The sequence below is a fragment of the Thamnophis sirtalis genome, unplaced genomic scaffold (genome assembly GCF_051295495.1).
Source record: "Thamnophis sirtalis isolate CommonGarterSnake01/CBP01778 unplaced genomic scaffold, rThaSir2_p1.2 scaffold_5, whole genome shotgun sequence".
NCBI lineage: Eukaryota > Metazoa > Chordata > Lepidosauria > Squamata > Natricidae > Thamnophis > Thamnophis sirtalis.
In genome coordinates this window covers 73618642-73644053 of record NW_028261385.1, presented here as the reverse complement: position 1 = coordinate 73644053, position 25412 = coordinate 73618642, and the positions used below count along the sequence as shown (strand labels likewise).

Here is a 25412-nt window from a genome sequence, read left to right as displayed (position 1 = left end):
CAATATTTAAATTTTAATACTGTTACAGGTATTACACATCAGTATTTATAATACCAATCTGGAGTCAGCAGGCTGAAAAAATAAGTACCTCAAGCAAACATGAGATTCTGCTGCAGCCAGTTTTTCATAATATTGTTGTATGAAAGTTAAAATAAACATTTTTTTAGTTACAAGTATATGCATTATAAAATATTAGCAAGATGGTGGCTTAAATATATACACTGTACATTGCCATTACAAAGTCTTAATAGCAGTAATATATAAATTGGTTTTATTTACACAAAAATAATCTTGAGGAAAGCATCTTTACAATTGAAATAAATAAGGATTCAGTAATTCATTTAAAATATTTTTGCTCAGAATGGATCTGAACAGACTAAATGATGAAACGAAGCTGCAAATAATCCAGATGAAAGTCAGTTGCATTCTGATAGAAGTGCAATTTTACTTTTAGTTTTCCTGGAGTTAAAAGTACAAACATGCAAGATAGATAAAGCTACCCTACACTGTGGAGCAAAGACCAAAAGCATAAACAATAAACTTGAAAATATACAAGAGTATTCACAAAAGATACAAGGTATTTTACAATTTTTAATATATAATATTTGGTGATGTCAAAATATGTGATACCTGCATAATTTATAGAATAGAATTTAGCTTAATCAGGCCATCATTTCCTTTAGGCAATTAAACTACACAGAATGCATCAAAATTTCATCCCAGCAAGCTTCATTGTCAACTTGTTCAAGTTTTGGTTCAAAAATTGAGTTGGGGATGGTGCAGATGGGTAAATCTTAGAATTGCCTCCAAGATTAAATTTTCTTTCATTTAAAAAAAAATCAATAAAGATCATATACACTGATACATAGTAGGTATTCTGCATGATTAAGTAAAAATAGAGAAAGACTTTACAAGAACTTCAAATAAATCTTGGAATACAGGTGAATATTGCTGCTTTTCACACAATCAGATAAACAAAAGAACTGAGGAAATTACTGGGAAAGCATTCCCAAATTCAAGGAAATTCTCTACTCATGTAAAAAAAAGTATTCATTAAAAACAGAAACAAAGCAAAACTAAATGTATGTTTTGAAGAAAAAAAAAATGATTACTGTACTTTCTTCCAAAAGCAGTATTCTTCAATGCCATCATTATGAAGCTTTACTAAAACAGTTATTATGTTTGATGCTGTCAGGAGACAGTACAGTCATAATTGCCTTCCTGAAGGGGATGGTCTTCCTTTTCCAATCCAATCATGTCCTCATCAGGTCGAATTGAAGTATTAGGACCAATGTCACTTTGAGGACTAGCATTGTGGTTAGTTGAAATCCGGTTCTCCTCTGCCCTTGGACTGGCTTGTTCAGCCACTCTTGACAGATTTGTAGGCTGAAAGGCTTCCTGTTGCACCTGTTCCTCCGATATCTCACTCAGCTTCTGCAGTTGTGGCTTGATAATGGTTAAAAATGGCTTATAGCCAGGACTAAACCATATAAGATAAGAAAATAAAAAAATAGTTTAAACATTTTTAAGACTGCAAATTCAGTAATTATCCTTTTTTGATTATTAACTTGGTGTAGTAAGCCAATCCAACAAGTGGATGCCCTTTGTACAATGAAAATATATATGATGCTCTAATTTTCACTAAAATTGAGCTTGGTTTCTTGTGAATCATATGAATATACTTTTTTTTAATGCCAACCTGCAAGCAATTTTTCAATGCTTTTATCTAGTGGAGATGGTGCTTGTTTTTCTTCCCATCTAATCTACAGTCCTGGAGCTTCCTAGCGTTTTCAAATTAAGCCAAACTTTGGTATTGCAACCTACTACTTTACTATGAGAAATATGCTAATTCAAGATACTGTGCATATCATTGGATACATACTTCTCTGTTCATATTATACATCTTCAAATGTTGAAGTAAGAACTCTTGTCAAGTGTATTAATAGGAACAGTCAGTCAGTTACAAAATAATTCCACAGATAAATTATATCAGGTATTATATGTAGTATTTCAACATATAGAATACTGTCTTCAAAGAGATTAAGCATTAAAATTATGTTTTGCTATCTGTTAAATTTTGAATAAGTTGAATATTATTTCTTTGTTTACTGCTGTTTCTTAGAAAAGCAGCTTAAATCTTATGTATAGTGAAAGGAGGTTCATGCAACTCACCAGTCTGTAGAAGCCCATCTTTCTACTGCCTGCAGTCCCGTCTTAATGTTCTGCAACATTTCCCCATCAACCTCTGAAGACTGCGCCAGACTAAACACTTGATTGATGATTGAAGATTCTCGAAGGATGAGGCCTATGATCATGCACCAGTCCAGGCATCCTGCTTCCATGAAAATATGAAGCAAATACCTACAAAAAGACCCACAGGCACTGTCTAAGGCACAGAAACATGGTATATTATCCTTGGTCCCCATCCACTAAGAACAACTCAAAGGAATCCCAATGACAATACAAACTCCCATCACATTTACCGCAGCTGAACTTGTGATTTGTGCGGCCCTTTGCTGGCTAGCTCCAAAGAGATATGTTCCAATTCAGACTGCGTCAGACTCAAGGCAGAATAATTTTCATCCACCATGGTCCAGTCTCCATCCACAATAGAGCTTGTTTCTGTCAGATCCGTGGCAGAGCCAATGCTTCCCTCGTCACCTGTCAAATACAGTAAACCAAATATAGATGTTTCAATGTCTCTGTGACTTATTTAAAATGTGCAAAAAACCCTGCATCTCATCAGTATAGTGTACTTGGCTGTTTAATATTTTTTTATGGATAAATACATATGGATGCTGGTGGAATGTGAAAAGTATGAAACCTGCATGTATTTTTGTATGTAGATGATGCCATATTATCAAGTACCACATCTGCAGTGAACACTAGTATATGTGATGCATGAAAGTCTATCTAAAAAATAATAATGTATCAAAACAAGATAATTGTGTTTCTCTGGGAAAACTGAAAACAAGTTATACATAAGAAACCAAAATAGCAGCAATAAGTGACTTTACTAAAGAAGGGGAAATGGGGAAACAAAATGTAAAATATGTAAACGTTCAACAACTATTTGAAGTTACAATGGTGTTGAATGAGACAACTGTTTCTTGTATTTGTGGCTATTGTAGCATCTCTCGGCCAGAGGATCAAGATTCAGACACTTGACAATTGGCTTGAAATTACAATGGCTGTGTGTCCCTTAGTCAGATCATCACCATGTATGACTTTCACAGCCGGCTTCCAACAAAAATCAAGGGAGAAGCCGGCAGGAGGTCACAAATGGCAATCATGTGACGTCACACTCAAGACTACACAGGATTTGCTTAATAATTGCAACTACAACTGCCACATTAAGTCAGTACAGTCATACAACATTGTATTTTGGTTTGGTTGATTTAGGTTTATTAGATTTATATGCCACCCTTCTCCCAAAGACTCAGGGCGACGTACAACATTAAAAGAAACACATAATACAAAAGTTAAAAAAATAAATAAATAGAATATCCAACTCTGTGGGATCGCACTGGACGGTGGGAGGCTATCGGTGGCAGTAGGTGGTCTCGCAGGTACCCTGGGCCTAAGCCATGGAGCGCTTTAAAGGTCATAATTAGTGCCTTGAATCGCACCCAGAAGACAACTGGCAACCAGTGCAGGACGCCTAAAAGGGGTGTAACATGGGAGCACCTAGGTGCCCCCATGATAACCCGCGCAGCTGCATTCTGGACCAGCTGAAGCCTCTGGGTGCTCTTCAAAGGCAGCCCCATGTAGAGACTGTTACAGTAGTCCAGGTGAGAAAGGATGAGGGCATGAGTGACTGTGCACAGAGCATCCCGATCCAGGAAGGGGCGCAACTGACGTACCAGGCGAACCTGGTAAAAGGCCCCCCTGGTCACGGCCGTCAGGTATTCTTCTAAACTAAGCCGCATATCCAGGAGGACGCCCAGATTGCGGGCCCTCTCTGAGGGGGCTAAAATTTCTCCCCCTATCATCAAAGATGGAACAAGATGCACAAATCGGGATGACGGAAACCACAGCCATTAAGTCTTGGAGGGATTGAGCTTGAGCCTGTTCCTCCCCATCCAGATCCGCACAGCCTCCAGGCATCGGGACATCACGTCGAGGGCATCGTTTGGGTGGTTTGGGGTAGAGATGAAAAGTTGGGTATCATCAGCATATTGATACCGTACCCCCAAACCATTTAACTGTTACAGTCATCTCACCCAGTGGTTTCATATATATGTTGAACAGGAGGGGTGAGAGAACCGACCCCTGGGGCACCCCACAAGTGATGCGCCTCGGGGTCTATCCCTGCCCTCCAGGCAACACAAACTGCAACCGATCCGACAGGTAGGAGGAGAACCACCGTAAAACGGTGCCCCCCACTCCCAACCCCCTGAGTTGTCGCAGTAGGATACCATAGTCGATGGGATCTTAAGCCGCTGAGAGGTCTAATAAGACCAGGACAAAGGAGCAGCCCCTGTCCCGGGCCCGCCAGAGATCATAGACCAACGCGACCAATGCCGTCTCTGTGCTGTATCCGGGCCTGAAACCCGACTGAAATGGATCCAGGTAGACAGCTTCATCCAGGGACTGGGGAAGCTGATGTGCTACCACACTCTCAACAACCTTCGCTACAAAGTGAAGGTTGAAGACCAGATGATAGTTGGCTAAAGAAGCTGGGTCCAGGGAAGGCTTCTTAAGGAGGGGCCTCACCACCGCCTCCTTCAAGGCGGTGGGAAAGAACCGCTCTCTCAATGAAGCGTTGGTAATCACCTGGAGCCAGCCTCGTGTCACCTCCTGGGAAGCCGAGACTAACCAAGAGGGACACTCAGCACTGAGTCTCCCCATAATCCTGTCCATGCCCTCGGGGGTCACAGGATCAAACTCATCCCAGATGGTCTCCACAAGATTCATCCCCATCGACTCACCCGAATCTACCCAGTCAGAGTCCAAGCCTGTCCGGATCTGTGCTATTTTATCCTGCAGATACTGAACAAATTTTTCAGTCCTACCTGCAAGGAGTCTTTCCCAGCTCCTTGGTTAAGTAAGGAGCGGATCACCCTAAACAGGGCGGCTGGGCAGTTATCTGCGGATGCGATAAGAGCGGGAAAATGTTGCCGTTTTGCCGCTTTTATCACCACTAAGTAGGATTTAATATGAATTCTTACTAGTGTTCAATCAGATTCGGACCGGCTGGCCCTCCAACCACTCTCTAGGCATCTTTTCCGGTGTTTCATCTCATGGAGCTCCTCGGTAAACCAGGGAGCTACCCAGGATCCACACCGGGTCAGAGGCCACCAAAGCACAACACGCTCCAAAGCCCCCGTAGCCGCCCTATCCCAGGCTTCCACTAGGGCTGCGGTCAAGTTGTGAGCAAGGGATTCAGGAAAAGTCCCAAGCTCCATCAGGAACCTTTCAGGGTCCATCAGGTGCCTGGGGCGGAACCATCTAGTCGGTTCCGCCTCGCTGCGGTGAGGGGTAGCAGTATGGAAGTCAAGACTGATGAGGAAATGATCCAACCATGACAAGGGTTGGATAGAAATATCCCCTAAATCTAGATCATTCATCCACTGCCCAGAGACAAAAATCAGGTCGAGCATGTGTCCCCCATTATGGGTGGGGTCTTGAATTAACTGAGTTAGGTCGATAGCCGTCATGGAAGCCATGAACTCCCAAGCTGACTCGGATGTCTCGCCAATGGAAGGCAGATTGAAATCCCCCAGGATCATAAGCCTGGGGAAATCAACCACCAATCCAGGTAACACATTTAGCAGCTCCGGCAGGGCCGATGAAACGTAGCAGGGAGACAGGTACATAACAAAATGGCCCACCTGAACTCCAAGGCCCCATTTCACAAAAAGGGACTCACACCCGCCTATCTGAGGCACAGTGACCTCCTGAGGTCTGAGACTTTCCCTAATAACCACCGCCACCTCCCCACCCCTGCCCTGGGCTCTCGGCTGGTGAAACGCCCGGAAGCCTGGTGGGCATAATTCACTAAGGGGAACACCCCCCTCATGGCCCAACCAGGTCTCCGTAATGCACGCCAGGTCTGCTCTACCCTCTTGTATGAGGTCATAAATGAGGGGAGCCTTATGTACCACAGACCTGGCATTAAGCGACACCAGCCGGAGACCAGGGTCCTGTAATCCCGAGGACCCAGGGGTGTGAGAAGGGTGATGAGGGTTGGAACGCGCGATTGCTCTTAAACAGCGGACCCGCGTCCTCCGAACATAATTTGGCCTTCGGCCCCCATCATATCTGCCTCTCCCACAAACAGTAGAGATGGTGAACCCCCAAATGTAAAGGCTTAATGTCTCCCCCGGAATCCCAACCCTTCCCAGCACTCCCGACCCGCACCCATTAGTTAGCTCTGGCCTGTGCCCTGGCAGACTCCCCCCCCCACCAAGCCTGTCTGAGCCATCCGTATCAACCTCCCGCCCCCCCCCCCTAAAATTTGATTTAAAAACTCCTGTAAAAAAACCCTAAGAAATCTCTTCTTCGCATGCCACCTCTCGGGATCCCAAGATCCGTCATTAAGGAAGCGTCTTAAGGAAGCCATCCCCGGGAAAGGGGGAGTTCCCGAAGGGAATAAAGTTCTGTCACAGAATAGCATAGAGGAGTGTGTGGCATCAACCAAACGGGATGACATTTTATGACCACTTTGTGTATATTTTATGATCGCTTAGTGGTGGTGTTGTCCATTCCAAGTACTCCTGTTAAGGAGAGAATGAATGTGAATCTAATAGCAAAGCAAATGTACAAAGAGTAAACTTGTTGAGAGTAAGAGGACTTTCAGAAGGTTGTGCTTAATGATATCCTTAAGAATGGGAAGTTAAGAAGTTTAGTGATAGCTTATAAGGACAGACACTGAATGATGTTGATTTGAACAAGTGAGTTTGTTCTAGTGGTTAGGGCACTAGGCTAGTGAGTTCTAGTCCCTCCTTAGGCATGAAAGCCAGCTGGGTGACTGGGCCAATCACTCACTCTTAGTTTAGCCAACCTCAGAGGCTTGTTGTGGGGAAAATAGGAAAAGGAAGGAATATTTAGATATGTTCACCACCTTGAATTGTTTATAAAAATAATAACGGTGGGATACAAATAATTTTTTTTCCAATTTAATATTTATTATTCTTTTTCTGCACATTGTGAACACTGCTTATTCCAAAAGAGACTAGCATGGTCACTATACATATAGGTATGCTATCTTGTGATGAAGTTCTAGATTGCTGCTGCCAATAGAATTCCTATTTTGAATTCATTCTAAATATGAATTCATAAATATATTATTGGTTTGTTTTTCCTCTGCTATTTAATCCTTTACCTTCTGCATTATTCCCAAGAAAGATAAAGAAGCAAATGGCAGTTGTAATATATGAAAAATATATTTTTATTTTCAGACAAAATACCCAGAATCACCTAAAAGAAAGCCAAATATCAGAATAAAGAACTCACCCACTTTACTTAACAAAGGTGAGAGGAATGCCTCCTGCATTTGAGGGCCATGGGAAGATGCTGTATCCATCTCTCTTTGGGAGGAGCTGATGGCACCAAACCAGCTGTGACTCCTTGGTATACCCGGGATGCCAGAGTCTATTTCCATGTTTAAAAAGCTGTCCGCAGACTGTGATTTTAAGAGTTGTTCGCCTATTACTAGAAATGAGAGCATGTGAACGAGCTGTTGTTCCAGCCTTAAACATGTTATTTAAGATTTCAAGCTTTTCATTTCAAGGACTTGTAACTAACTCCTACTATTTAGGATGCCTACAACAAGCTTCAGTATAGATTAATAAAGCCACATATAGTGGAAACCTGCACACAATCAAACCAAATTGATTTATTTTATTTCCTATGAACTCATCAAGCAGATAGTATCAATTCCAACAATAACTTGCTTCCAACAATTACTTGCTGTATGTTTTTATTCTTTGTTTAAATACAGTTTAATTTCAAAGACTGAATTAAACATGTTTAATCTTAATGTGCTAAAGTGTAACATCACTTGAATTCAAAGTGCCTGCTACATTTGCCTCTATGGTAGCACCAACAATGGATTTGGTACAAATATGAAAATAATAATCTGATCTGAAAACCCAAAATGAAAGCACTGTAAGACTCCATTTACTCTAAAGCTACATTTAGATTCTGGTAAATTAAATAAAAGGGAGGATAAGATACCTGTTCTACATTTTCCATTCTTCAAAGGTGAATTTATAGAGCACACTGGAATAATGGGAAATGGCCAAAGAAAATCATTGTGTAATGTCTTCAAGGCAGACACAAAATCCTCCACACGGGCAGCTCTGTTGCGCTCTTTACACAACCAGCCGATCAACTCAAAGCCCAGCTGTGCAGCAAAACAACCAAGGTCCTTAAGCCTGATTTCTTCCAGAAGACGGCGAGCATGTCTCCACAGCATCATGTCAATGTACATGTTCTCAGCACAATCATTTTCCTTACTCAACCTACAAAGGTGGGAAAATAAGAAAGTTAACACCAAAGACTAACTTCTACTATGGATTTGGCCTAATTTTCTAGGAATCAAAAGTTGGAGTACTGTAAAATTTCATCCTCAAATAGAATCAGTAAGGTAGTAATAATCTCTATAATTTATGTAGGGGCTTGATGCAAAGAAATATATAGCAAGAGACATATATTATCTTCTACTTGGTTACCTTTTGCCAGATGGGCCAGATGGCATGCTCAGGGTTTTCTGCAAATTCGATTTGCCAGCTGGAAGTGTCTCTCCAGATTGAGACAAACTAATACTGCGATTTCTGAAGAACTCAAAGCCACCACTTGAAGTAGGTTCCTACATGGAAGGAAAGGAGGATAAGAATAGACCAGTTGGAGACTTGTTTAGAGTTGGACAGTATCTAAACTGATTAAATTTAAAAAAGCAAAGAGTAGACTGGCTGAAAACCAGAAAAGCTGAGAGTAGGTTTTATGATGAAAGAAATATTTCTAATGAATTTCACAATGATGAGTTATTCAAGTAATCCTCCATCAAAAAGATGCTCCCTGAAAAAAATTCCATTTACTTATAATGACTTCAATTTTATTATTATTATTTGCTTTCTTGCTATATTATGACATTAAGGTGGCTACTGCGTCAGATAGGCTTAATGCTACATTTGGTTATTTTTCAAAAAAGGATCAAAAACCCTTAGCTTAAGAGAAGAAAGCCTCTGTCCAGACACCTTGCCATCTGCTACCAAAACAGCATAGGCCTAGCTTGGACATCTTGCAGATTGCAGACATCAAAGAACGACTATAAGCAAATAGTGGTTCTGCTGAGACTGAGAATGTTATGCTATAGTTCTGAAAATATGACTCTTTTTTCCTATTCCCTTTGATCAAAATGTGACATTATACACAAGCAAATCCAGGCTTTGCTTAAGATGTCAAATATGGGTTGCAAGTTCTAGTTACTCTTAACCATCAAATAATTATGTTCACATACAGTCATTCATTAATAAAAAGGACTATGGTTTAGTGTATGATTAAAATCCATTTATTGAGGAAAATATCTGATAGGATAACTGGATAGTTAGCAAGTTCCACACATGACTTGAACACCCTCCCCTCCAAAAATTTACACCTGGGTTAGTGTCAAAGACATTTATGATAGAGCAATTGTGTGCCTTTCAAACCTGAGTTGTTGGTGTAGCAGGAGGGGTCTCTGATTCGCCAGAGCCAATGGCTTTCAGAAATCTGATCATGTGCCGACAAAGATCCCACTTTCCTTTCTCCAAAGCTGTATTGAATAGCAGAGTTGCATGCTGCCTACTAACGGCTGGAACTTCCATATTCTGGAACCAATATAAAACACTTTTTACACAGAAGCCACTGATTCAATAAGCAAACAGAAAAGGCTGCAGATAAAAGCATGGATCAAACTTCACACCTTTGATTTCATTGTCCAATAATCATGGCCCATGATTTTACTGTCCATGACTATGATAGGACTGCTAACTGGGAATGGCCTAGAGACACCTATTATATCAATCAGGTCCTCTATACTTACACAGATGACTGCATAGTAGACAATTTCATTCCCAAAGATAATTAGCATCCTTCTCTAATTTTTTATTTCCGTCCTTAGTTAATAAATATATACTTGTAAGAGACAAAGCTCTATCAAAATAATGTGTCCTTTGGGTCGTGTGCTTAATACACCATATCACTTGTCTGAATAAAACGAGTGAATATAATTACCTGCAGAATAATAAGATAAGATGCGGCTGTGTCCAAATCCTGGGCCATTAAACACTCTTCAAACAAGTCTTTTGGATTTCCAACAGCAGCAAAGAGATAATTCCACAGGGCATATTCTGTTTTTCTAGCACAATGAACAACAGTCTGTAGGAAGAGGGGGAACTCTGTAATAAATTTAGCCACGGTGGGAAGAAGAGGATCGGGAATGGGATCCCGCGAGGTAGCTTCTTCTTCCAGCACTTCATGGAGCATCAGTTCTAGCACATGAGGAAAATATGGTAATGCGGCACAAGAGTGAGCCAAAAGCAAGGCTTGTTCGCCTAGGTTCCTCACCAAAAGCTGGCGTAAAATGTGATGGAGGTAGATCTGAGATGTTCTCTCAACAATACAGAAGGGGAAGAGGACCTCTAAATGTTCAACAGCACTGCTGTGAGTGTATAAACAGTCATAAAGCACAGTGTCATTGACAGCACCAAGAACCAAGGCATCTTCAAACAAAACAGCCAAGGGGTAGATGTTAATGTGGAAAGGCAGCATGATCCGTCTTGAAAGAAAGGAATGTGGTTTGCGATGGTCCCTGGGAAACAAAGGAAGCCAGACCTTCATACCTGATCCCCCGCAGCTGAGCCACAGAGCCTCCAATAAGTGCCGTTTCTGTTTGTTAGAGCGGCATGTCGTCCAAACATTTTCTACAGACTGGGCAAGTACAACAGGAGCACAGAATGGCAGCTGAGAACATAGGAATAATACTAATTAGGCTATTTTCTTTTCTCCCTTTACACAAGTTGTTCAAATTTTACATGGCAACAAACATTAATTCTGCTGACATCACATTCTTCCTCAATATAAGCATATTCATGTTAGTTTACTAAATTAATGTAACTCGCCCTAATCTCCTCCATCATTTTCTTCATATTATCCTGTTACTACAAAGTATTTTCCCCATAGTTTTAAATAATCAGCAATACAGCTTGTTATCTATTTTTCTTCACTCTTTATTAACATAAACGGGTTACCGAAGTACAGAAATGAAGGAAAGGTTCCTTAAAAACAATCTAAAGTTACAGTACTGCTTATATTTGTTACTGATATTAATTCCCTTATTTTTGCCTTCCGTCCCTGCTATATTTATTAAGATATTGCTACAGTTCATACTGTTAGTTGTGTTAGTTTGAAAACAACCTTGTACATTAATCACTATCCTACAATTTTGGGTAAGTAAGCACTATTTGAAAATAATAATTGAAATAATTGAAACTAATTCTAATTTGCTTCTAAAGAAAAGACTGTTACAAAAAAACAATGTTACAAGAATTTAGAAAAGTTAGTCATTTATTAACCGCTTATTTTAATTGTAAGATCAACAAAGTATTACACGTTCAGATTAATTCACAATGCGCATTCCTTTCATTGAGATTTTTCCATAAGTTAACTCACAAGTTTCCTTTGGTTGGGACTACTCTCCTTTTCTCGTATCTGAGGACCTGATCGATCTCTTTGTACCATGATTAACTGTCCAGCTAAATTTAACATAATGCTCTCTGCTTCACAGGCCTTAAAGAAAAACAAACATTTATTATTCCTTTTCAATTTTGCTGAATCTGTTTTTCTGAAAGTTCAAACACATCAGGATCAGCACTGGGTTTAGAAAAGCATACTATTCAATATCATTCAATCCATGCTGGTCATAAACGAAAAGCTGATGACCCAACTGCCTTCTCCGAAAAGTAAAGCTGATTATCATTCAGCAGACTGATAACATTATATCCCCTATCTCTCCCCGTAGTTTATTTTTGATGTTGAACATCATAGAGCCAGACTGAATCCTCAAAAGTTTTACAAGTAAACTCTCATTCAAAACAACAGCAATTTCATCATCTTAAAAAAAACAAAAACATTTACACAAAGCTGTAAAGCAGCAATAAATCCAAATCATTCCTTCATAAAAATATTCACATTAGGAAAATCAATATTAGTTCAAACACATGCATTTTTATCTTGCCTTTAACCTAAAACACCATGATTTATCAACCATGTCCTCTCATATATCTTGCTCCAACAATTGGGGAGATTTAATGAGGGATGGTGTTGTCATATATACTGTTTTCAAGTGGAAAATCTGCTTTCACTGGCTTTAAAATAATTTTTAAAATACCCTGTAGATACCTGCTGTGGCATTTTCAAGCTGATACCTGTCTCTGTTCTTACTGATGTTAAAGTAACGGACACAACAAGGAAGGGGTGAGGAATATAACGTGACATAGAAACCTCTTGAAGAACCTGAATACTTGTGGTGGGATTAGGGCTGAAAGACAAAGAAATGTCCAGTGGTCAGTATCCTACTAGCCCCAAATAAACATGTGTGAGGTACTCTAACATCTTTGTCTATCACTATGATAATAATTTTCAGATAATACAACAATCCTGATGAGACAAAGATATTGTAAATATGTAACCAAATAAAGCAAACAGCATTGAAAAGTAAGTCAGATTACAATAGGCTATACTGTATATTTAATTATTAACTATATATTCCTTTGGCAATTTTTAATACTACTGGTTAAGGAAAATATTTTTCATTTTTATGGCTACCTTTGTTGAGTTATCTAACATAAAGTACCTGCTGAGCTAAACATGACTTAATGCCTGTAATACTGAACTCTGTCTGGGTTAATATTTACAAGGGGGCCACATCAGAATGAACAAGAGCAAAAAGGACACCACTCAAATCTAATTCAAGAGATTTTCACCAAAGGCTTCCTTCTCCCTCACCCATACTTTAAAACAAAAGTAAAGTAAAATGAATTATGCAATAACATATTTCAAGTATACTCACCCATCAGATTTTCTTTTAATACTATAAAGGCAAATAGAACAGTCTGCTCTGAACAAAATTATGATGTCCCGAAAGACACTGAGCAATAAAGTTTCTGCCTGCACTTTGGTGATATGAGCAAATGTATTGTCCAGATTGGCTGTTCGTAAATATACTCTTAGCTGAAAGAATAATGAAAACTTTTGATCACAAACTTATAAGGAGAATTTAAACTAATTTTCAAACCTTGTCCTTTCCTCATTATAATAAGGCTGGCTCATCTACACCCTTACTACTGATTGAAGATTTTTCATAGAATGGATTTTTCATCTCTGTTGTGATGCTAAATACTCTTCATTCACTATCCTTTTCCTCCTTGAGATGAGGAAGAAAGAACACTCTATATGTATCAGATGTTACTCTTACATTAAAAACAAAATGCAAAAGTAATGTTGGGCAGACATTTGAACAATTAATCCTACAGTATGAAACAATAAAACTATTATGGAAGTAAATCTTTAAACATTTTAGAGGGAGAATCCAATTTCTAAACTATCACACTCATAAGAAAAATGAGACTAACATCCTGTTATTTAGCTGCAATTAAAAAAATCTTATTTACAAAAATCAGAATTTTGAGGAATATTAATTTTAATCCTAACACTTTCTGAGAACAGAAAGAAAAATGAAAATAACAGTTATTGTTATTTGTAATTGTTATTGCTATGCAGGCAATAAAGTTTCTAATATAACTAATATTACAGGCAGATTTCTATTTAATGTTGCCATAAAAGTGCATCAACGGGAGAATTTCAGTCTTTTATATTCAAGGTCTGCCTTACCTCTTCCTGGCGATCACTTAAGTTGTAGCATGCAATGACAATGAAGTCATTCCACCATGCTAAGCCTCCAGTAACAGTCATATTTTGTTCCTAAAAGTAAATGGAAAGCTAGAATTATTCAACTTTTTAAAAATCCGAACAGCTTATCCATCAAGACTAATATAATCAAGGCTAATACAATTACATAATAAAAAGATGTTAGTAAAATTCTAATAACGTTTATGGATAAACATTCTTCCTTGGCCCAGAGTATTCTAGAAGTCAATCCTAAATATTATATTTACACTATTTATAAGAACTGCAGGTTATTGGCTTTGACATCACTATATAATCATTAGGGGTTGATATTGAGAAGATAGTACAAACATGCTATCCCACTAGAAAAAAATTGAGCCAGAAATGCCATTTTGAATTTGAAAGAGCTGTGTCAAGCTCGAGATGACTGAAATGTTTTGATGTTGTTCTGAACTTGCTGGAATTTTTTTATGGTTTTGGTAAAGTCTGAATGGCATTGGAAAAGGCCCATTTGCTATTGAAAACATCTGTTTAGTGCTCAAAACAAGTTATTTTCACATTTTAAATATTGTGCATACCCCCTTGCGATTGAAAGCAATGCTATTGTCTTAAATCTCCAGGAAGTATTTCCTTGAAGTGGATTTTTCATGCTCAGAAAAATCTGAGCATGAAAGTAGAAGATATTTTATAGAATATAGAATAAGAGAGTTGGAAGGGACCTTGGAGGTTTTCTAGTCCAACCCCTTGCTTAGGCAGGAAACCTTACACCACTTCAGACAAATGGTTATCCAATCTCTTCTTAAAAACTTCCAGTGTTAGAGCATTCACAACTTCTGGAGGCAAGTTGTTCCACTGATTAATTGTTCTAACTGTCAGGTAATTTCTCTTTAGTCCCAAATTGCTTCTCTCCTTGATTAGTTTCCACCCATTGCTTCTTGTTCTACCCTCAATTACTTTGGAGAATAGGTTGACTCCATCTTCTTTGTGGCAACCCCTGAGATATCGGAACACTGTTATCATGTCACCACTAGTCCTTCTTTTCATAATACTAGATATACCCAATAATTCCAGCAACTTTTTAATATATCTTTTAGCCTCCAGCCCCCTAATAATCTTTATTGCTCTTCTCTGCATTATAAAGTGGTATTAATACTTCATGTGATCTTGATTCTATCCCTGTTTATGCAGTCTAGAACTATGTTGACTATTTTTTGTTTACCTTCCTGATTCCCTCAGTTTATTTTATTTATTACATTATTTAGAACTCACATTTCAAAATAACAAACCTCCCAAGCAGCTAATACAATGTAAAAAACATAAAACTTCCAGGATCCTTCCTACAGAGCTACTTGTAGCTGCCTTTGGCAGAAGAAAGAATCCAGTTAAGCTGCTTTGGGAATAAAGATACCCATGGCCTGCCTTCTCCTCCTCACCCTTATTATAATCCATCTCCTCCATTCACAAAATTGATAAACAATGGAAACAATGTGGCCTCCCTCTTATCCAAAATGAATTCTGCCAGAATAGCTATTAGCCAACAATTCTATTTTTAGCAAAATTATAAGAAATTCTTTAATTACAATATTACTGGAATGACCTGTTTTTACAAGATTCTTTCCTCCTTTCTCCTAAAATACAAAATGTCATATCCATCACTGAACACTGAGACAAGAAACTATTTCTATGAGCCTTAAGGTAAATGTCTATTATTTAATATATACATATCTTACATGCATTATATTACATTACATACATTACACACAACAGATTAGCAAGCAGACTATAAACCTCAATGACGTTCTATAAATTGGTAATAACATCTTTAGAAAAGAAACTCACTAATTCATTTATAATCAGTCACTTACCTGGGTAATGTTGCCAAACAGTTTCCATTTTTTGGAAAGCAGAGAGTAATGTGCAAAGCCAAATTTGCCAACTACAGCTACATTCTGCCCCATCTTATCAATGGCTGAAAACTGTTTATGAAGAAAACAAATGCAACGTCAGATCCTTATTAACAGAAGAATTATACTATTTGTCCCATTTCATTAATAATTATTTCTAAGACAAGCTGTCCCATCCAATTCATTTCTATAAAAAGTGAAATTTCTATCTCAATACAATCAAAATTGTAAAGTATTCACGTTTTAAAGGAACTTACCCTTATGGGCCAGTTGATCTCTAAATATATATTGTGAATCTTTAAAAGAAGAAAAAAAGCATTATGAAAATTTATTACAATTACCACATTCCATCAAAGCCAATAGATAAAATATTACATGATTATACCAGCAAATATTTATTCCCATTTTCAGAAGATCTCTGGGTATCTCTATAGTAGATATTCAGCGTTCTTTATCTGCATGTACATTTTATATATTTATTGACATATGTATATTTCTTGGCATGTATGTCTGGTCTATCAGGAACATAAGTAAAAAAATTCAGTTAGGAAGTTTTAACAGTAAATATGTTTTGATCCTAATAGACAATAGATATTATAGAACTAAGGATAGGTTTCTTATATGAGAAAGTTAAAGTAGTTTAAGGTGTATCCTTGGGAAGTCACTAGTTTTTAATCTGGTCTTCTTTCACAGCAGAAGCCGACAAGCATTCAAAATATAAGATGTGAAAAGGGAAGCAGTCAAGTGCCAAGGGAGGAAGTTACCTGTACAACGTGCCAATGCCTGTGCCCTAATAAAGTGCTTAAACCCTGAGAATCTAAGCTCTCATATGAAAATTGGCCTCTTTCTCGGACAGGCTTATGTTCAGCATGTGCCGAGGAACTTCTAGGATTCTGAGCTTGCACAACATCTCCACAGTTCAAGTATAAGCGATCTTCTCCCTGAAGGAGGACCTGCTCCTGGCTGCTCTGTGAATAAACAAAGAAACCAATACTTCAGACAGTGAACAGTAGTAACATAAATAAAGTTTAAATAAAATAAGAAAACCAAATAAAATTGGGAAAAGATTATATAAGAGTGGTGGCATGTTCATGTTTCAAAGAAACTTTGCACAGCAGCATTATTATATACTGTTTTATTTATATTTTATTTAAAAAAACAATTTTAATATAATTCAATTTAGGCAATGTTTTGACCTAAAATATAACAGAAGTAACTACACTTCTATTATAGCACTACAAATCATCAAAATTTAATACTTACTATACAAGGATTAACTGCGAGTGCACTTTTGATGAACTGAAATTGCAAAATACCAAAATGTTGCCCTTTGCTTTTGCTCTCGGTCATTGAATTCCCAGAGTTATTTGCATCGATTACCCACAGATGATAACCTTCGGATCCCCAACTCTAAGAAGAAAAATAAAAAATAAAGTATATATCATTTAAAACAACTAAAAGATTGTAATAGAAAAATACTGTCTAGAATTTTACTACTCAAAGAATGCCTAATATCAAATTGTTACCAATAGGTTTGATGAAAAGCACTAGTCTCCTTCTTTATATCCCTTTCCCACCATTTAGATATTTTCACAATTCTGTATACCTTTTATAGCCATGTGTGCTAAGAGAAACCACAGACAAAATCCCTATCCAAACATCAGCCTTGTTCTGTGAAATATTAGTAGTATTTGCTGAGAACTGGTATCCAAGACATATTCCAGTTCCTATGAACTGAATGATTTTGTTATTCTGACAGAAGGAACAACATACTGTGATTTTCTAAGATCTGTCCCTGGCAGAGAATATTATTTGCTTATGAACCTGAATATTTTTCTTTGTGTAAATTAAGTAAATTAAATTTAAAAAGTAACTTGGAAATATCTGGATTGGAATATTAATGCAGAAAGAGGCTTAAGTAGAGTGGATAAGTCCAGGTTAATTTATTGGTAAAGTATTAGAATAAAATTTAATTGTATGTACCTATATGAGAGAGAAAAAGACTAGTAAAATAATAATAAATGATGCTCACCATAGAGCTGATCTTTAGAGGGTCCTTTTTAGTACCATCAGTTCGATGACTAAAATGAATAGCATACACAAAATATTACATTGGTTTTCAATTCACTACATACATACTAATAAGGGGGCAGCAAATAAAACGTTGAATAGCAGATACATATTTTGGTTAAATTTCCTAATATGAAGCACAAGTTACTTACATAAAATCACCTCCTAGAGTACAAATAAGCTGGGCTCCAAATACGCTCCATAAAGACAGGCCTCCACATTCCCAGGTCACCATAACAACACAATTATCTGGAGACCATCTGATGAGTTTAACAGCTCCTGTTTTGTTCCAAATATCTATTGAAATATAAAAATTGTTGGCAGATTTAAAAAACTGTTTGTAATATTTTCAACTATTTTAAAGATGGGCAGTAGTTGAATAGTGGTTAATATTTTGAAATCCTACTTTTCTTCTGGAAATTCAAAATGGTACACAAGGGATTCAATTAAATTCCACCATTGCTATTCTTTTGGGATGAGAAAGAGAGACTTAGCTACAAGGTGAAGGGAAGACTGTAGTATATTGGTAAGGTGACCAGATTTTCAGATTGGTAAAGAGGGACACCATTGACGGGGTGGTGGTGCTTGATTAAAAATTTTATATTTTGTCAAAAGGTCACCCCAGGACACTGAAACCAGCATAAATACGAATCTGTTGCCAAACAAAATTTTGATCACGTGACCATGAGGATGCTGCAACGGTCGCTAAGTGTGAAAAATGGTCATCAGTCACTTTTTTCAATGCCATTGTAACTTTGGTCACTAAATGTTTTAACCCTCCTCGAGACACCTCACTTCTTCCTTCATTCCTCTTGCTTATCTACCTTCACCTTATCCATCTTCTGCTCTTTCCCTCTCTTCCTTCCTTTCTCCTTACATCTTCTCTTCTTTCCTCACTCACTCCCTTCCTCATTTTCTCTTCCTTCCTCCTTCCATTCTTTCAGCTTCATTTCTTTTGCCTATCTACCTTCTCTGTCTTTCTGCTCTTTCCCTGTATTCCCTTCCTCCCTTCTTTCCTTTCTAGTTCCATCTTTTCTTCTTTCCTCTCTCCCTCCCTTTTTCTTTCTTCCTTCCTTCCTCCTTCCTCTTGCCTATCAACTTCATCCTCTTTGTCTTTCTGCTCTTTCCCTCTCTACCCCTTTTCTTCCTACCTCCTTCCCTCTTTTCTCCCTCCCTTCTTCTTTTTCTTCCTTTCTTCTTCCATCTTCCTCCTTCCATTCTTTCTCCTTCCATCCATCTTTTCTCCTTCCATCATCTCCCCCCCTCCCTTCTTCTTTTCCTTCCCCCACCCTCCTTCCTTCCTCTCCTTCCCACTCCTTGCAACTGCAATCAGAACCGCAGACAGGGAAGAAGAAGAGGAGGAAGCGGCGAAATCGTAGTGATCGAAGGGTTTGATGGCTGGCACAATGAAGGTCTTCTTCATCTCCTTGACCTCCGCAGCATCCCCCATTTTCCTCCCCTCCCCCACCCGCGGAACCTCTTCCCCTTCCCTCCCTCCCCATCCCCCTACAAGGGATCTACATGGCTCTCCAGCCGGAGGGAGCTGCGCGGGGGGGAAACGGGCATCTGTCAAAACCCCGAATCCCGTCTCGGCCTTGGTGTGGCTGCGGCAGAAGCAGCGAGTGCGGGGGCGACGCTTCACCGGGAGCGACCTCTCTTAACCCGCTGCATAGGGATGTGGGGAAAGAGCTCGGGCGCCCGCTTTTCTCTCCCCCCTTCTTTCCTTCTCTCTCCTCGGGCACTTTGTCTCGGTGCCCCAATGCCGGGTGTGGAATAGCGCGAAATAAGGCCACTTCGGAAGGTTTCTCCGACGGATCGTCTTCCCTGCGCCGCCCTCACTCTGGGAAAGGAGCAGCGCTCCGGCGAGCCCCGAGAGATTCCCCCGTTCTCTCTCGCTCTCCCGGCCCTTCCAAGCCGAGGTGGCGGGGGCGGGAAGAGGAGTCCGAGGGGGAGGGAGGGAGGAAGGGGAGGGAGGGAGGAAGGGGAGGCGGCGGCGGCTGGGCGATGGCCAGCAGCGCTCCAGACCCGGCGAGGCTGCCTGACCAGCCTGGCGCGCCACTGCAGGGAAGAGATGCGGCGGGGCTGGGTGTGGCGCGCACTGCTCTTTCCCTCCGTGCCCGGGTCCTCTCCGTTCCCAAGCAGCCCCGGCTGGGCGATGGCCAGCAGCGGCCAAAGCGGGTGGAGGGAGAGCGAGTGCAGGTTTTGGCGAGGCGGCCGTGGGAAGGACCGAGGGAGGAGGAGAGGACGGGGCTGCTTGAGTTTACAGAACACGGGGGCGACTGACACTAGTTTGAGCGGCCGCAGCCGGCACAAATTACCGTCAGTCGCTCTGTGCTCATCAAAACAAGTCTGGGGAGGTCCTTTGTGGGCAGCCATTTCTAGCCGCTTGCGCCCGGCGCTGCGGCTGAAATAAACCCCCAAAGCCCCTGCCGCCACCGGAATATCTGCTGCCTCCTCCTCCTCCAACAGCAGTGCTTTTGAGGAGCAATGAAGCCGCGGGAGCCAATAGGAAGGTGGCGGAGGAGGCGGGAGCAGGAAAAAAAACCCTCATGTCTTCTCAAAAGCATGGCAGAGGATGAGGCGGCGGCAGGGGTAAATGCGGTGCCCTTGTGGCGGCTCCTCCACCCCCCCTGCCCTTCCCCCACCTGCAGCCCCCCCCCCGGACTGGGGGTGGGTGGGTGTCTCCCGTGGGAGCCCGGCTCGTTTCTCGCGCACAGGAGTTGTCGGCGGGTGCGGAAGTGCTTTGTTTGCAGGCAAAGATACATGGCGGGCATGCGGTGCGAGCGAGCACCAAAATAAAGCAGGTTTTTTGAGAACGGCCTGGGACATGGGAAAAATTATGAAAAGGCGTGCCTGTCCCGCCAGATGTGGGACGTCTGGTCACCTTATACATTGGCTCTATGGGATAGGTAATATTCCTCAAAATATTAATTCTAACAGGGTGCAATTTAATTTTATTAAACTCTGCAGAGTTTTATCCTCATTAGATACATAGAAGTAATGCACAAAAACAGAGTAAGAAGTCATCAGGATAAATAGAAAATGCATATCTACATTCCGCCCTCTCTCTTTCCTCTGTATAAATTATTCTTGCTTAAAGATATGAAAATTTTTTACCAGAGCTCTTAGCAAAGTTGTCATAGATCTCTGGAACCCTGCCACAATTCCTTCCAAGCTAGTAAAAAATATTGGAACAGCGTAAGTGAAACTTATAACTGTTTCCAAGCAGTTTCTCTATTTCTCTAACAAGTCTGTAGTTAGAGCACAATATCCGGAAATGCAAAGCAAGATTTATAACTTTCTAAACTGTGTGTTAGATGTATAAATGTTGGTGTAAAGGGAATCTTTTCTCCTGGTAACCAACCACTTGATTTCTCTGAGGCTAAGCAAACAATGCATTCATGTTGGGTAACTAGTAGAATGACCTGGGTTGCAAAACCATTATAACTACTAGATTAAAAAAAAGAAAAAGAACTAGGGCAAACATAGCTCTTTCACAACTTCTAGAATTTTTTTGGTTCACATCTGCTAGTTCTGTTACTGTTAACAAACAGCTGTTAACTACTCCTTAAAAGAAAGAAATAACTGTCTCTACAGAGATGGTACAGCCATGAGCATAACATGGCCAGCCTGACTGTGTTTTATGAAGACTAATAATATTTTAATATTTTGTCAGACATATATTGCCTGCTACAGAACTGCACAGGATATACATAATTGAATGTGCATAGACCCAGATGATTGGAGGGGTAGCTCAGCCTTTTGTACAGCCACTGTATGCCAAATTGTTTACTTGTTATAAATGAATCAAGGAGGAATATCACCAAAAAGATGATAAAAAATCCAACCTGAACATTGATATAATTGGGCTTACCAGGATATTGCTTGGGTGTTAGTTCCAGTTTGTGAGATAGCTGCATGGCCCCTGTGGAATGATCTATTGTATATACTTGCACAGAGCCACTAGAAAAGAAAAAAAACACAAACAATTCTGAGACAAGAATTTTAAAATTAAGCTGATCAGATGAAAATCTGAAGGTAAAAAATAAGTCCATTTTCATATAATTAATTCAAATACAACCACAAATGTGCCCCAAATTTCTGTTGTTAAGTTTTATGACCTTTCTTGCCTCAGTTGTTAAATGAATCACTGCAGTTGATAAGTTAGTAACCTGATTGTTAAATGAATCTAGCTTCCCCTTTGATTTTGCTTGTGAGAAGGTCACAAAACCACATGACCTTGGGACACAGAAAGTCATAAATATGGACCAGTTGCCAAGTATCTGAATTTTGATCACAGGATCACAGGGATGCTGGAAAGATCATAACTGTCAAAAAGGATCATAAGTCACTTTTTTCAGTGCCGTTGTAACTTTGAATGATCACTAAACAAACTGTTGTAAGGCAAGGACCACCGGTAGCTCATTAGTGTCAGAGGGAAACAAATGTTAGAATCATATTAGGACTGTGCAGAGAGCCTGATTCAAGGGAAAAAAGATGACATGGGCATGAATGTAGCATCTGCAGGCCTTCCTTAAACCAATTCTAGATTTAAGATGAGTTCTTGAAAGAACTGCTGGTGGATGCTACATGAACATCCTGCATCCAACTGAATCCATTGGCTACTAGATCTACTAGATAAATAATTATGCACAGTACTTGTTAGATTGGATTGGTTGGTTTTCTTATTTATTTTTTCACATCCACCTTTTCCCCCTTCAAAACAGACTGTTCTAGCTAACAACCAAATTTAAAATAATAATAAAAATCACACAAATTCAGCCCTGAATATAAAATGCAGAAATTAACCATTGGTACTGATACTCACCTCAAAGATAACTACTTTTATACCATGCAGCAAATAACTTAGAAATGCAATAAATAGATAATCTTTTAGATATCAACAGAATGATCTAGTATTCTGGTAAAATTATTTTCACAGTACCATTTCATATTACAATACTGGAAATGGCCTTCTTATCTTGGGGCAGGTATTCCAACTTGAATACACTGTCCAGATCTTTAAAGAAGAATTCGGAAAATTTGAAGAGGTTTAAGAAAGGGCAATAAGGGTACTTAATGCACTAAAAACTAAGTATTATGAAGAGAGACTGAAGGTATTTGACACATTTAGTGTTGAGGAGAATGCAGTGGATATGATAGCACACCTCAAATATCTGACAAACGTCTATCAAAACATATTCTACATGTGTGCAGAATATAAGGCATATAATAATCAACTTATAGGAAGGCAAATTGTACAAAAATACCTTGCAAACATCCCAACAATGTCCCATGTTTCCATACCATCACTCTAAAATGTTTTGAACATTCTATTACAGGAAAAAGAAAAGCAGTTCAAAGCAAGCCTTATGCTCCTTTGTTTTTCAGCCATAAGCATATAAACATGGCCTGATAATCCATTTCGAGTGCTATTTACCACAAACCTGAGCTGCAGGAATGAGGATGGTGATTATTTTAATTCCATAATAAACAATGGAAACAAAGGTTAACCACACCTTTTGCAGACTAATCCTGGTTGGTCTGGGCAAACAGACCTGATAAGAAGCAAAATTGCTTTAAATCTTTTTTTTTTACTATAACAATAGCAAAAATACACTTACTGGTTTGAGATTTTTTTCTAAAACCATAGTTATACAGTATAAGCCTTATCCAATATTGCTCAATGAACATAAAAGATTTGGCAACTTGGGAACATTGATCATTATAGCAACAACTGTTGATGTACAAAATGTAAGCACAATGATATAACCTTTCCATCAAGAATTTAAAAACTGCAGATTTTAAAAATATGTACTTCCACCAACCGCTATTAAATAATTACCTAAGTAATTAAATAACTTCCTTTACAAGATAGTTTTCCTGATGATATGATAAACTTTGGATTTGTATTTAAAAGCTTAGAGAAAGAATGGCATAATTAGGAATTCAGTAACTTTAGCACAGTAACAATTTTACCCTCAGATAATTTAAAAAGAATATATTCCAGTTCTGAGTTAAGATGTTCAACTTACTTTGCACAGCCAAATGCCATTAATCTGTACTTGTTGTTTACAGCCACACAAGTCCCATCAAAAACTTCCTGGGCCCAAACACCATGGAGTTGCTGCAAGAGTATTTTATCCAAGTTATCTGTTTAGCTTTCAGCACATTATGTTATATCTTAAAATGAGACATGACCTATATGCCCTTTTAAAACGGATAACAAGCTTTAAACTGATATAAGTACAGTATCATGCATTCTGAAATATTTGTTTTATATAGTGCTAAATATTAAAGGAAGAATGTATAAATGATGCACAAGGGAACAACATATTTTAAGGAAATAAATTAACAATAACAATAGCTGAAATTTATTAGCAGAATATAATAATGCCGGTGTGAGATTATGAAACAAGCTGATATTCTAGAAATATTACTTGTCTATTTCATCCTTTCTTTAAAGGGGTAATCTTACTTTAATATTTTACTGCAAAAAAGTGAATCTCATTTTATTTAGAATATTTCTGTAAATTAACCCTATTTTCTAGTAAATGAGGCTAATTATATGTATTTTCACAATTTCTCAGGCATAGCTCAAATATTACTAACAGACAACAGATGACCAAATAATTTGATATATCTTGGAAAAGCTAATCAAACTATTGAACTGCTAAGAAATCTTACCTCTGCTGTGAATCCACTTGACATTGGTGTAATAAAACCAACTCTGCCATCATTAAACACTACAGCAAATCCATCAAGAGTAGCACAGTATTCCATATTTGTTATGTGTACATTTTCAAAACCCAAAAAAGAACCTGGTAAAGAACAGAATTATTAAAAGCTGCCATTATTAAATTGTAAGCTCTCTTCATCAATTCTATTTCTATGTAATATAAGAAATGGAAACTGCTATGAATTATTACAAAATATTAAATTTTAATTTAGAATCCCCACTTTTCAACCATATATACATATAAGAAATACCTCTAGATGAATGTAGATCCACTGAAAATGGTACTGTACAGAGATTTATGGCTTTCCTTCCATTTGTCAAACCATCCCAGTGAATAAGATGTAGAAGACCATCAGCTGTAGCAATGATCAGATCCTCTAGCATGGACTGTAAACTACAAGCAAGGCACATTATTTTATCAGATATTTGATATAAAAGAAATGTCAATCTTACTAATATATCAATTCTCTTTAGAACTTTTCAACATGTCTGTATTCATAAACCCAATCACCTCTAATTATCATCTCTAAATAATCCTCCAACTTTTTGGAGAGTTGGATGTAGGGGTGGAAGAACAAGAATTGTTGAAAGTAGCCCTGCATTGTGCAAAGAGAAGCAAAATAAATCAGACGCAGACTGACTTTGGTCACCTTACCAATATACTACAGTCTTCCCTTCATGCAAGTTCCTGTGACTTCCCTGTTGATTTTGCTTGCTGCAAGCTGGCTGGGGAGGTTGCAAATCGCGATCATATGACCATAGGATGCCTCAACTATTATAAATGTGCACTGGTTGCCAAGTGCCCA

At 38.8% G+C, this 25412-nt stretch overlaps 1 protein-coding gene across 1 annotated transcript; it reads right to left on the bottom strand.

The window, feature by feature from the left end:
- LOC106553335 (RIC1 partner of RAB6A GEF complex) lies at window positions 1-25032 on the bottom strand. Its single transcript, XM_087716043.1, has 22 exons — window positions 24858-25032; window positions 24555-24688; window positions 23903-23994; window positions 21742-21830; window positions 18020-18164; window positions 17830-17878; window positions 17061-17207; window positions 16562-16765; window positions 16055-16093; window positions 15759-15869; window positions 13879-13968; window positions 13058-13218; window positions 12388-12526; window positions 11659-11775; window positions 10222-10950; window positions 9657-9815; window positions 8679-8815; window positions 8182-8468; window positions 7459-7656; window positions 2484-2661; window positions 2173-2361; window positions 1-1480 (listed from the first exon to the last, which is right to left on the bottom strand). The coding sequence occupies exons 1-22, from the start codon at window positions 25015-25017 to the stop codon at window positions 1192-1194; spliced, it is 3843 nt and encodes a 1280-aa protein (XP_087572169.1). The 5' UTR covers window positions 25018-25032; the 3' UTR covers window positions 1-1191.
- Window positions 25033-25412: the final 380 nt, after the last annotated feature.

Bases quoted from the DNA above. Each gene is read 5' to 3' on its own strand.
- LOC106553335 (XM_087716043.1), bottom strand. From the start codon at position 25,017: ATGTGCCTTGCTTGTAGTTTACAGTCCATGCTAGAGGATCTGATCATT. The intron at 11,776-12,387 runs GTATCTACAGGG...TTTTTCTTTAAG, and splicing joins GCTTGAAAATGCCACAGCAG to GCCTGTGAAGCAGAGAGCAT. The intron at 10,951-11,658 runs GTGAGTTAACTT...CTATGTTCTCAG, and splicing joins GTCCCAACCAAAGGAAACTT to CTGCCATTCTGTGCTCCTGT.